This window comes from Mixophyes fleayi, chromosome 2, assembly GCF_038048845.1.
Source record: "Mixophyes fleayi isolate aMixFle1 chromosome 2, aMixFle1.hap1, whole genome shotgun sequence".
Taxonomy (NCBI): domain Eukaryota; kingdom Metazoa; phylum Chordata; class Amphibia; order Anura; family Limnodynastidae; genus Mixophyes; species Mixophyes fleayi.
The window spans coordinates 186024342-186038759 of record NC_134403.1 but is presented as its reverse complement, the minus strand read 5'-3'; the positions used below and the strand labels follow the sequence as shown (position 1 = coordinate 186038759).

General features: G+C 38.9%; 1 protein-coding gene across 2 annotated transcripts in view; it reads left to right on the top strand.

Annotated features, from left to right (window-relative positions):
• Positions 1-3949, top strand: part of REPS2 (RALBP1 associated Eps domain containing 2) — a 185279-nt gene extending 181330 nt beyond the window's left edge. For both annotated transcript variants that reach the window (XM_075195087.1, XM_075195086.1), the window contains exon 20: positions 2073-3949. In XM_075195087.1, the coding sequence (XP_075051188.1) occupies positions 2073-2141 (69 nt within the window). In that variant the 3' untranslated portion in view covers positions 2142-3949. The remainder of the gene's footprint in view (positions 1-2072) is intronic.
• The last annotated feature ends 10469 nt before the right edge of the window (positions 3950-14418 follow it).

Sequence of the window (14418 nt, the reverse complement as noted above, 5' to 3'; positions counted from 1 at the left end):
TGAATCTGAATTTCTGGTACGGGAATTGCACATTTGTGGATTATCCCAAAGATGTTATACATTTAATGCACTATGTTGGCGCCCCTTTCTCTCTTTTTTGTATATATATATATATATATATATATATATATATATATATATATATATATATATATATATATATATATCTATAGTATAAATGTCTAGTGGCGTGTGTTAGTCTGTCTATGTGTGTGTGGAAAAAAAAAAAACCAAGCTGCAGTGCCACCTGTTGGGCGGAGTTATACACTGACCTACTAAATTCTTAGTGTGTGTGGGAAAAAAAATTCAGAAAGGCTGAAATTTGGTATACTAAGATGTTTTTAATTTGTTAATTTAATTTGTTAATTGTTAAAAGTGTTTATAAAGATTTAAAATATATATATATATATATTTCTTGAAGGAGAAGTGACAGTTGGGAGTGGTTGGTGGTTGCCGGGGGTGACAGTGGGGAGTGGTTGGTGGTTGCCGGGGGTGACAGAGTGAGAGGAGTGTGATACTCAGGACCGCTGAGAGAGATCCCTGTGTCTGGATAGACATCTGGATAGATGTGGCGATAAAGATGAAGGATGAGGTGATGGAGAAAAATGATGAGGTGGTGACATGTGGACAAAACCACGTTAAAAAAGGGCGCTTGCGTCGGAAAGTAACGCTCTTCCCCTGAGGAGGCCTGGGCTAGGCCCAAATGCATGACAAGAACCTTTTTAACACCTTAAGTAGCTTGATTTGACTAGAATGCATGAGTATCATGCACGGGGGTTAACTTGTGCGTGTATATATATATATATATATATATATATACTGTACATATGAAATCCTGGAGAAGCCGCACCCCAAGGCTCCAGCACCCTGGGCTGCAGCCTGATCAGCCGATTGGTTAATCAGGCCCTGTTTATTAATAAAACATCTGGTCCCAGAACTGCAACATTTAGTTGAGTATTGGTCCTTTACTAAGATTTTGTCCTGTACTCAACCTGTAGCTTTCAAAGTAGCTCACGGGGTATTTTGGAACAATGCTATGTTGAGATTAAGAGCTCATTCACACGAATGTGGTGCAAATATGGGTGAACACTATGATAGTATATATTACTCTGTGATTTCCTATATACCATTCAAGGAATTCTGTCTTTATAATACATTTTACACTGACACATAAACACAAAACAGAAAAAAGTGCATTAGTGCTGGGTATAAATAAATAAATAAATGTGATACGCAAAGTGCCACACTAAGTGCAATGATGTTCCTATACACCTGTCCAGGCATTAGCCAAAGAACCAGGTGACAGCCTATTGCCTTCTGGGGACATCTCTAAGCCTCACTGTGTACATATGCATCTACACCTGATTTTATCTGAAAGACTAAGGAATAATACAGAGTCTGCCTCGTACTGCTGTTGAAGCCTGAGGTGGGTGACTCCAATCACCCAGTGCAGTGCTCACATTTGCTGGGGCCTTGGTACTTTGGGTCCTCTCAAAAGGAGAAAGACCTTGTTCCTCCCCATTCCCTGGAGCGAAAAGGCCCCTTAGGGAGATAATGGTCTTCATGCCCCCCTTTGATGTAGATAGTAGAAGATGGGGGGGGGGGGCTTGACATCTCAGGCCCCTCGAGCCCATGCTTGTTAGGACTTCTCAGTAATTTATGGGAATATCTGGTCAGGTGTGACGTGCTAAACGGGTACATTTACTGTAACAATGAGAAGAGTTAAGGAGATATTAAAGAGACTTCTTAGGCAAATAAGCAACTCCTGTTCAAGAGAATACACTTCTGGGAAAGGGCCATATACTTTTTTGTAGGTGTCAATTCTGTTTCCGTACAAACCTCTGTTGCAATCTAATATAGCCGTCATGTTAATTATTGATTCAAAGTGCGTTATGTAAATAGAATTCTGGAGTTTCTCAGAAATCTTTAATCCTGAATAGAAGTGACGTATTTGCATATTGTCCCTGAGGAGTAGCTTAAAGAGCTCCCTAACTCTTATAGTTCCAGTGAGGCAAACATAAATATGTATCTGTACTGCTGTGTGAGATTGTGTTTTATCTTGTAATTGCCAGGAAGTCCATCAGGAGAGGATTGCCTTGGAAACCCAATTGGAGCAGCACCGCCCTCTTACTGTGTCATGACGTTTGGCCTACTGGAAGAAGTGACAGCAATACTAACCATACAAGGATATTAAAGTGTACATATGTCGAGTAACATGGTTATCAATATGGTTATTATATTCATGGTGCTGAAGCCAGTCAATGAGATAATGAGTTTGCCCTTTTACCCGTTTTACAAAGAAGGAAAAATATTTTAAGTGATAATTACTCTGTATCTCCAGTAAGTTTCTGGAGTTCTACCTGAATTTCATCATTCTCTAGTTCAATGTTACCCTGAAGGGCTACTAATGAAGTATTCAAGCCTGCACTTATTTTATGTTTTCATGTATTCAGGGACCACTGTCATTGTCTAAACTTTTGGGAGCTTATTTTTTTGTTTAATTATCACTCTACCTCTTCACCCGAGCTCACTCTTGCTATTGTTTTCACCATGTGTTATCTTTTTATTTATAAAATGCTAACATATTAGCATTGTACAATGAGGGGATCATGACACGAACAAATGACATAAAATGACATGAAACAGAAGTTACAGATGGCCCTGTCCAAGTGAGCTTACAATCTAAAAGGTGTGGGGAACACATGATATATAAGGTATTGGAATAACAATTGTGGTATTGAAAATGCACATGGCTAGTGTTAAACAGCAGCATTATAAGCTTCCAATAATAAGGCAGTCGTTGGTGACTGACATTTTTGTGTAACTACCATAAATGTCCTTCACCATTAACTATAACTGAGCATCTTCCTCTGCAGATTCTAGAGAAGGCTTTTTCTTTCATGCTCTACTTTTGTGGATTTCTGTCCAACTCTGCATAGCCTGTTGATTTTCTTTAGTGTCATACTCACTGCTGGAAATAGATCCAAGACAATTGTTACCCATGTGCGGTGGCAGCTGCTGTCACCAAGATGAGAGATCAGCAAAGGATCAATAAAGATGGCAACAGCAATGACCGTTAACCTCACTGGGCCCATCAGTGCAACGAAGACAATATCCAATAAATTTTTTGGGTGTGATGACCGCACCTCAACATCACTGCAGTAATTTCCTACTGTTTTCACACATTTTTAAATGTTTTCTGTATGTGGGAAGGTGATTATGTGAGTGGTTAAGAACATAGCTCATCTCAAGCACAGCTATCCCTAACTGCCGCCTGCATACCATCTACCTCTGCAAACAGTTCATTAAACAAACCTTAAACTGTGACTACTTCCAAGTCGCTCACATTATTACATGTAAAATTTAATGTAGAAATTTACATATACAATGTCAAACAGATATTATCTGTTTTTTACCTTGCTTTAAATGGGCTTCTATTGAAAAATAGGTAAAGCGTTAGTCCAGCTGCTATAGTGGATGAGAGTCACTACCAGGTACCAAGTTCCAAAAGTAGTAGTGAAACCATAGGAAGGTGACAGTGCCCAGGGGCTGGGGGTCAGGGGGCATATGCCCCCGTGCAGGTCCCATAGTGGGCTAACTTGAGCTCGGTCACTGGGCCACCTGCATTTTCTTCCTTTAAAATAGGCTGCTAAGTGGAGTCTGGCCCCTGGGATAAAATTTGCCAGCCAGCCCCTGAGAGTGCCAGTCATAGTTACAGTGATCAAGAAGGTCATAGATTACATAAACTATTCAAAGACATAACATTGATTGTATTTTTAGAGATTTTGGCTGCACTCATCAGTTACAACAACTAAACCCCTTAACCCCGACTGCAACAATAATAAATTGCAACCCATGACTTTAATATTTTACGATCTTGTTTAAAATAATGTAATTGATTATTTTCAATTTCTCAAAACATATAATAAAATTTTAAATGTTTATTAAATTGCTTCTGTTTTCAGTTTCCAAATATGACTGTTGCAAATTTCTACAGAAAGCATTTTAATTATAGGCAGAAATTTCCATAGCAAGTAGTGGAAAGAGTGATACCTGCAGGCTAGTAAACCAAAAAAAAAAATCACTATTTTGTGGATAATATCGAGTGATGACCTTAGCACTTCAGACTTTTATAATATATGTGCAATTCAGAATCCCTCAGGTGGAATTCATTCATTCCTAATTGGCAACTACTAGAATTTTACCAATACATTTAATTGAATTAGCTGTTACTGTATAATTTAAGACCTTCTGTCCGCATGACTTGAAACACCTGTCATAGGCTTTATTGGCTGTATTTTGGCAAGTGTCCAGTGTTGGCATTATATAAATATGGTGGGCCTGATTCATTAAGGATCTTAAATGAAGAGGTATCTTATTTCAGTCTCCCGGACAAAACCATGTTACAATGCAAGGGGTGCAAACTAGTTTTCTGTTTTGCACATAAGTTAAATACTGACTGTTTTTTCATGCCTGAAATAAGATGCCTCTTCATTTAAGATCCTTAATGAATCAGGCCCGGTGTAACTACATTGTATTATTTAAGGGACAGCTTTAAAATTCAGCTTTTGGTGTAACTGAAAATGTTAAACAATAAAACTAAATATTACTTACTTGGGGTCTCTGCGTTCCTCCCAGTCTGGCTTCTCTTGTGATGTTTTTAATGTTTCCGCCATGCTTTCTTCAGTACTTCTGCATCTTGACTGTTTCTAACACACAGGACCTGAGAGCGCAGCAAGGTCCGTTTCATCTTTGAGTGCAGAGGACCCTTGCTATAAGCTATGATCTCATTGGTGGAACAGGGAGGGGAATGGGTGTATGCACATTATGTCATGGCCAAAAGTTTTGAGAATGACACAAGTATTGGTTTTCACAAAGTTTGCTGTTTCAGTGTTTTTAGACCTTTTTGTCAGATGTTGCTATGGTATACTGAAGTAAAATTACAAGCATTTTATAAGTGTCAAAGGTTTTTATTGACAATTACATTAAGTTTATGTAAAGAGTCAATATTTGCAGTGTTGACCATTCTTTTTGAAGACCTGCAATTCGCCCTGGCATGCTGTCAATCAACTTCTGGGCCACATACTGACTGATGGCCACCCCATTCTTACCTAATCAATGCTTAGAGCTTGTCAGAATTTGTGGGATTTTGTTTGTCCACCCCCTCTGCAGGATTGATTCTTTTGAGTTCTCATTGGGATTAAGGTCTGGGGAGTTTCCTGGCCATGGACCCAAAATTTTGATGTTTTGATCCCCGAGCCACTTAGTTATCAGTTTTGCCTTATGGCAAGGTGCTCCATCATGCTGGAAAATACATTGTTCATCATACTGTTCTTCGATGGTTGGGAAAAGTTGCTCTTGGAGGATGTTTTGGTACCATTCTTTATTCATGACTATGTTCTTTGGCAAAATTGTGAGTGAGCCCACTCCAGTCCCTTGGCTGATAAGCAACCCCAAACATGAATGGTCTCGGGATGCTTTACTGTTGGCATAACACAGGACTGATGGTAGCCATCACCTTTCCTTCTCTGGACAAGCGTTTTTCCAGATGCTCAAAACAATCTGAAAGGGGATTCATCAGAGAAAATGACTTTACCCTAGTCCTCAGCAATCCCTGTACCATTTGAGGAATATCAGTGTGTCCCTGATGTTTGTCCTGGAGATAAGTGGCTTCTTTGCTGGCCTTCTCGACACCAGTCCATACTCCAAAACTCTTTGCCTCACTGTGCGTGCAGATGCACTCACACCTGCCTACTGCCATTCCTGAGCAAGCTCTGCACTGCACTGCAGCTGAATCAACTCTAGGAGACGGTCCTGGCACTTGCTGGACATTCTTGCCCGCCCTGAAGCCTTCTTCAAAACTATTGAATCTCTCTCCTTGAAGTTTTTGATGATCCGACAAATGGTGGATTTAGGTGCAATCTTACTAGCAGCAATATCCTTGCCTGTGAAGCCTTTTTGTGCAAACAATGATGACTGCACGTGTTTCCTTGCAGATAACAATGACTAACAGAGGAAGAACAATGATTTCAAGCAACATCCTCTTTTTAAAGCTTCCAGTCTGTTATTGTAACTCATTCAGTATGACAGAGTGATCTCCAGCCTTGTGCTTGTCAACACTCTCACCTGTGTTAGCGAGAGAATCACTGACCTGATGTCAGCTGGTCCTTTTGGGGCAGGGCTGAAATGCAGTGGAAATGTTGTTTTTGGGATAAAGTTCATTGTCATGGCAAAGAGGGACTTTGAAATGAATTTAAATGCATCTGATCCCTCTTCATGACTTTCTGAAGTATATGCAAATTGCCATCATAAAAACTGAGGCAGCAGACTTTGTGAAAAATAATATTTGTCATTCTCAAATCTTTTGGCCATGACTGTACAGCAGACATTAATAACATCCTAATATATTTTATGGAGGAACAAAAAGTGAAGATAAACATTTATTTTGTGCATTTTTGTTACTTTATACTCCACATATGTATTAGATGTATCCTGCAGTTTATGGTCTGTTAGAGCAGAGCAAACTTAGAGCCATATCCATCAACAGATGTATTTTTAGCTCAGCTCCTTCTTGAATATGGACGTGCTTATGCCCGATATATACAAAAAACAATACGTTTGTTTTACGTGCCTTAATGAATCAGGCTCACAGTTTGTATTATCTGTGACTTGCTCAGTGGATCTCCCATTTACATCACTGACGAGAAGCATTGCCAACACTGCTTCCTGTTTATTGTATCAATGCAGAACTCCATGACTGGAGTCCTTCAAAATTGATTCACTCCTGTTGTCCCCCTCCGTCCAATAGACTGTAATAGGGGTGGGCAACACAGACTGAATGAGGGTGTTAGCACTGCTGATGATCCAAACATGGGGCTGTCTGTGAATGGAGAAGATATCCTGCAAGACCTGTTCCTTATTCTCCTGCACAGACGGGTGGGGCACGGGAACATTTTAAGAAGTTTGCCGATTTAAATAAAAAAAATTTCAATTTTGATTGCTGGTCCTTTCATCATAATCCCATGTTAAATAGTATGCACATTGTTGTAGTATATACATATTTTTCTTTATTTTTGCTTTTCACTATGTTTTAGATCAAAATTGTATTTGTTAAAGTTAAAGTGAGGCACTGCAGTAAATTGGACAATTAGTGAGATAAATTGATTTGGGGAAAAACGACCTCTATATTTATGTGAATTGAGATGCATGACTTACACAATTTTTAGGCATGTTACACCATTGTCAGTGCCTATTGCAATTGTTTTCTGGTCAGTGACGTCAATGTTTCTCCACTTTTGGACTGTGACTGCAAACAAATGTACAAACATTGTTTAGGCACTTTTCTTTGCATATACCAGGACTTCGTTCCACTGAGTGTGTAACGTACATCTACATGAAACAAAGTTCTACCCAACAAGCAGAAAGTTTTAATTTATTGCTGCAGAAATCTATCCTGCTACATACATAAGTGCCAGGACTCTGCTCAATGCAGTGAATGGTGGATGCCACTCTCCTGGCACCAGTATTGCGGAAGAAGGGGAACTAGTAGAAATATAATATGTAGCAAACCCCTCTTAGAGTAAATTAGTGTACATTTTGTTGTTCAAGTTAAATGCATCTTTGACCTGCTTTAGAGTGATTTGGGATTTATATGGAACTATGGACAGATGTACTGGTTTACATGATGTTGTAAAATGAAAGTGAAAATGTGATTTTGCACAGATATGACTGATGAATAAACCCTAGAGGTGTACTGTAACTTACAAATATGGTGCAATTAGCAAAACTGATGTATTCAGGATACACGGCTATTATTACTGCCACATGAATCTAAGTGATGTGAGGTGTGACAAATAGCAATTGTGGTATGGGCATGTCTGACATGTTACAGCACAACGAGGCATGAAATAAGGCCGTGTGTCTGATTAACAGATTAAGGAAGAATTATAAATGAAGCAGTATTGTACTACACTGCACTATAGCAGCAACGGTGTAATGGCATTTAACTCTATAAAGTGTTATTGAGTTATAAACACTATGACTAAAAAAAAATCAGTTTTTCTTTGCAAGTAAGGACATTTCCAAGTTGATCAAAGTTTCATGGAAAAGTAGCCAATTTACAGTAATTGCATTTATACACTTTTTGATGTGTCCCTGTTAGCCTAGGACTGTGACGTTTTCTTAGCAACTAGAAGGAATGATTTTATTGAAAACCTGGAAAAAGCAGCCCTGTCTCACCTAGCCTGAGGCCAATGTCGTCGACTATATATCTGACAGTTCCTGTGACAGTTCTAGGTTTTAAATATGTGTCTCTGCAGTTTTTTTTTCCCATAAATGTCCCTATTATTTAGTACTGACCAAGTGTACAGTACTACAAGTCCTATTATGTGGATTGTATTCTCACTGTGTTCTGATTTGCTGGTTTTATAGGTTTATAAATTGATATTTATTGAAGAGAAGTATTTAAAATGCATACCAACCAATACATCACCAACAAGGTCAGTAAACATGTCATAATAGTGTATCTAGAGCCGCCTCGGTAAAAGCATGGGTCATGTGCTTGCATGGCTAAGCATTAGTGAGCCTACTAGGGGTATCACCAAAATGTATGAACTGTAGGTAAATGGGTAACACTTATTAGATTTTAAAATACGAATCTAAAGTAAAAGTTGTTGCTAAATTAATATTTATATGTATTTACAGATTTAACTAGCATGGTAATTTGCTGCACCCTTGCTCTGTTATCCGTTGTCTTTTCATGTCTTGACTTTTAAGAACCAAATCAATTCCAGTTTTGGTTTCTCTCATGTAGGCATATATGCATATTGTGTTATTAAACGTAAACATGCAGATAAGCTATATTTGCACACTAAAATAGGCATTTGAATGTAAATTATATAGGACCACATTTCATATTAGCAAATTTTGCTTTAGAGCATTTGTTCAGAAAAAATATTGTAACTTTATTCTATTCCAGAAATGGACACAGACACACTGTCTAGCGATTGTTGGTGCTCTTATTAAATTTGTAATCCTTATTAACATCTGTCATCCTTTAATTATCACATTATGTGCTGCATCTTGCTAGTTCTGTTTTGTTTGTCCTTTTGTTACATCATGGGCTAAGTAAATGAGATGTCCATAGATTTTCAACTTGTTTTAGTTCTCTCAATGGAGTCTATTTACTAAGATATGGCAATAGGGCTGGTTTTCTATTACCGCTGATCACAGTGATAGAAAACCACCTATTGCAATGATTGGTCAATAACATTTCATGGAGGCAGCTGAACAATTCTGGCCAGGAATGGTAAGGCTTAACTTACCGCTTCCCCGGGCTGGTCTTGGGAGATGGATGCAAGCGTGACCCAGCTAGCTGATTCACAGATACGCAGTGGAACTGAATGCCCAGGTTTTGTTCCACTAAGTAAAAATAAAAATTATATAAGTACATAAAAGATTTAGAAATCTAAAAAATGTTTTAAAAGAATTGACAATTGAAAAACATCTTTATTTAAATAATAAAGCATTTTTTTTCATTGAATTTCTTCTGCTCTTTCTTTTGGCCATCCTGAAATGGCAATAGCAGAAGAAAAGTATTGTGGCAGAATATGTACCGCCATGATTGTTGTCAAATTGGCTTTCCCATGCTACCTCTGACTATAACACTGCTTTTTGCTGGAGATAGGGCTTTTCACATTTTGACAAATGGGCCAGAATGTGTCATAACATTTTTCTGACAGCTATTCAGAGATGCCATAGAACAAAACGTGCCATATAGTAAAATGAGCATATTCTCAAATGCTTTATTATGATAGTAAAATGATTATATCCTCAGATCATTTATCATGATAGTAAAATGAGTATATCTTCTGATGCTCTATCATGATAGTAAAATGATTATATCCTCAGATCATTTATCATGATAGTAAAATGAGTATATCTTCTGATGCTCTATCATGATAGTAAAATGATTATATCCTCAGATCATTTATCATGATAGTAAAATGAGTATATCTTCTGATGCTCTATCATGATAGTAAAATGATTATATCCTCAGATCATTTATCATGATAGTAAAATGAGTATATCTTCTGATGCTCTATCATGATAGTAAAATGATTATATCCTCTGATGCTCTATCAAGGTAGTAAAAGCATATCCTTAGATTTTATTTTTTATCATGATAGAGCATCTGAAAATATATTCCTTTTACTATCATGGTGGAAGAATTTATTTTACAATGTTCAAGTTCAGATTATCACAAATTTTTTCTCTGCTATATTCAATTTGTTTATCCTAAAATATAGTGGGAATGTATACTTTAATGAATGTTTATTGTAATATTATTCCATGTAACATTTGTAATCAACTGAAACTGCTTTTAAATGGGGTAAGGGGAAAAAAGAAAAATTTAGATTTATATATTGATGTAGATGCACCCGTATATATGTGTCCATATGTTTTGAATTACCATGTATTATTATTTTATCTTTCCATCTAATAAAGAATCTTCTTTATAGAAAAATGTTGCTTTGTCGTGAAAAAATAGTTGTGAGTTGTGTAAAAGTCCTGTTCACAATGTGTGTCGCTGTGTAAAATGTCTGCCATCATGGAACAAATTGCTGCTTTTGTGCAGGAAATGAAACTGCTTGTGAAAAATGTAAGATGTAGTTTTCTGTAGTATAGCCTGTCTGATAATTTGCATATAAGGTAGTTCACATGGATTTTAAAATGTTACCAATATTGTCACTCATGCAGCTATTTACGTTATTTCCCACCAAATTTCTGAATTGTGTCAAGAACTGTCTTTCCTCTACCTACCTGAAACAGAATGGTGTTGTTTCATTGGATAGTGCATACAACTTGTTAACTATATAAAAAAAAAAGAGAAAACCCAATATCCTTAAAGGTAACACACACACACACACACGTGACTGCTACAACTGGTTTTAAAGGTTTGTCCAAGTACTATGCACAAGTTTTTCTAAGGTTAAGTGTTGTTTTATCAAGCCTCCTAAAAAGTAAAAGTGGAGATGTTGCCAGCAACCAATCCACATCTAGCTATCATATTCTAGAATGTACTAAATAAATGATAGATAAAACTGGATTGGTTTCTATGGGCAACACCTTCACTTTTCTTTTTTAGAAGGATTAATAAATCTACCCTTTTAGTTTATCAAAATAGTACGATTTACAAATAGGAAAAGCTGCAGATGGAGGGGGTGGTAGAGGCAGCAAATGTGTCCCTGTCCTTTTTTGTAAACAATTTCTTGCAGAAATATAAACATCACCCAGTAACAGCATCAGTTGCTTGTGAGAAATTTGCCATAGACCAACTACATCATACTACATAACAGGTTTTTGCCTTTTGGGATTCCAGAAATGTCAGATTTACAGTTTATACTGCCCCATTTTGAATATACACCACATTAAAAGTTGTGTTCTGGACTTATTCATAAAGCAGAGCATCCAGGTTTTGCTTCCTGGGCTAAAAATCTGGTAGTCCAGTACTGTGTAGGGTCCTGCTTGGGCCATACTCATGAACCTGTGGAGAATCACCAACCTGACCAATGGGATATCTGCTGAAGAGAATTTAGTGAATATCCATTGGGGGCACAAAGAAGGGGGTGTAGTTGGGTTAGGGCACCATGGCCACACCCTGTTGCTAGTGCCCTGGTTGTACTAGCCTGGAATCTGGGAACTAAAGGTGTCAGCCACAGGAATATTTACCGCACAGGTGAGATGACAGTACCAGGAGGGAACGCCATATGGAACAAAGTTATTGCAAATTGCTTTATAAGTTCATTACCTTGATTAATTCACCTGCAAGAGACACAATACGTTCCATCCCACAGGGTGCTAAGATACAGATACCTATTCAGATAGTGTATACCACCCATGCTAGTCTAACAAAGTGCAATGACCCTAGCAACATTTATGTGGTCACAATGCTGCACATGGAACAACTACAGACTAGGTGTAATGCACTACCCTATCTACTTCTGCATTGCAATCACAATCCCACAATACATCAAATATACAGCAATACAAGGTGTCGGGTGCAGGAATCCAAAAGCAAAAAAATCAAAGTGAAGAACAGAATTACACAATGGAAATCACCACAGCCTACCTCTAATGGGTGCTTGACTCAGGATTAAATAGGAACAGGGAGACATCCAGGGAAATGTAAATGACCCTAAGCTGTTAGTACACACAATTACCAGTCACATGTCAAAAAGGTCATGGAAAACCACCTTATACGTTGGTTTGCCGGGAAATACTCCAAACACACAACCAGCCGAAGGCTTGACCTAAGGCTATGGACCTAGTGCCCAAACTACGCCCATGAGCCCAATGCCAGAATGTCCCATGTCCACAGGCCTAGTGCCTGAACTATCAGTGCTCACGGTTCCAGTGAATGAATTATAATGTGGAATGCCCAAAGGCTTCTCCCGTTCTGGCCGCTTTCATTGGCAGCAGGAGGCAACTGTGTATGCTCTTTTGCCGCCCCATGCTGCTGTTCAGCATTTGTGCCACCGGCTGGTCTGTTGACTTGATCCTGGCATCCTCTATGTTGCCTCCCAGCCCTCATGCTCATCACTACACTGCTGCTGTCTTCTTGCTTGATGCTCCAACCTCCACAGTCCCCCTGGCTCTGCCGCTGTGTTCTGTCTTCGGCTGTGGAATCTTCTCTCTTTGCTCGCTCACCGCCGGTAGTCTGACCGCCCCCAGTTATATGCCCTCTGATTGGACTATAAAAAGAAGATGGCAGACATGCAAACCTGACATTTAAATAAGAAATAAAGGCATTTGCCATTTGGAGGTGAACCCTTCATGTGAGCAGAATTCCAAATGGGTAGAATATTTGCATCGGGTTGTGATGTAAAGCGTCCCCTTTCTCCAGAAGACTTCAGTATAGTTAGGAGCATGTGGCCTGCACGCTAATGCATCTAAAAGCTGAAATGGGCAGAAGGGAGGAATTATAGCATAATAACAAGTTGCCGATCACAGAGAAAGAGGTGGTGGTGAGGGGGGTTAATCAGCATGCACAGACCTATATATATACACACACACACACACACACACACACACATACAGAAACCACAGCAAGTATGTAATTGGACAGTATGCACCATAAATGCAGCAGCTGATCTAGATGGAATTATCACCTTAACACTACTGACAGACAGAATGAATGAATGGCTTAGGTACCTGGAGCCCCATTTTGGCAGTCAAAATGTATGACTATGGTATTGGGAGCCCAATTCCAGCAGCCAGAATAGATGGGAAAGTTGCTTGAAGCCCTATTTCAGCAGCTGGAATGGGTAGCTAAGGTACTGGGAGCCCAATTCCATCTGCCATAATGGATGGCAAAGGTATTGGGAGCACAATTCCAGCAGCCATTCTGGGTGGCAAAAGTGCTCGTAGCCATATTCTGGCAACTGAAATGAGTGACTAAGGTACTGGAAGCTCCATTTAGTCATTCAGAGCCCCATTCCAACACCCAAAATGGTTGGCTAAGGTTCTTGAGTCCCATTTCAACAGTCGAATGGATGAATAAGTTACATAGAGCCTCATAACTGGATAGTTAATTTATTTGGGAACGGAATAGATGATTAATGTACTCTGATACTTTTTCCGGCTGCTGGAATGAATGGTTAATATAATCGGACCTCTTTTCCGGCTTCTGGAATAGATAAAAGTTGCACCCTAACACTAAGTGCTATGATTTCTATTCCAGCTGCTGGGAAGTCTTGCTAAGGAAATCAAAGCACTGCTTGAGCAGATGCAAATCTAGCCTCCACTAGCCTTCAACGTTTTAGCATTCTAGCCAGTATAGTCCTTTATTTATTTATTTTTTTTACTGCTATCTGCACCAAGTAGAAACAGGTGCACCAAATTGTGACGATTCCAAGACATTGTACAAGGTTGGTCTGTGAAGCAGGAAATTTTAATTCTTAAACATACCCCACATGCTTTGTAGATAGTGGAGGGGCAGGAGTAAATGGGATGTTATAAAATAACCTAAATCCTCTTTCACTGGACTCCCTTCCCTAAACAGCGTTAATCTTGTGCTTCAGTGAAGGATGGGATCTGTGTGCTCCTGCTCCTTGCAGCAGCTCTTGCTGGACCAAATGAGGGGGCAGAAAGTGTATATGAGTAGTATGGCGGTGTGACTTCCAGTTATTACATCACCATCATAACATATCAGGATATTACAAGACACTGCAGAGTCCCTGGACATATAGGGGGAGATTCAATTCAGCATGTGGTATCTCCAAAACATCCATGAAGACACTTTGCGCCGATGTTATGGTAGGAATTCTTATTGTAATGGCTGGCAATGTGTGCAACCGGAATTTGCGGTGATTGTTAGGCACACTACATCGTCAGCAATTCAATCACCCCCCCCCCCAT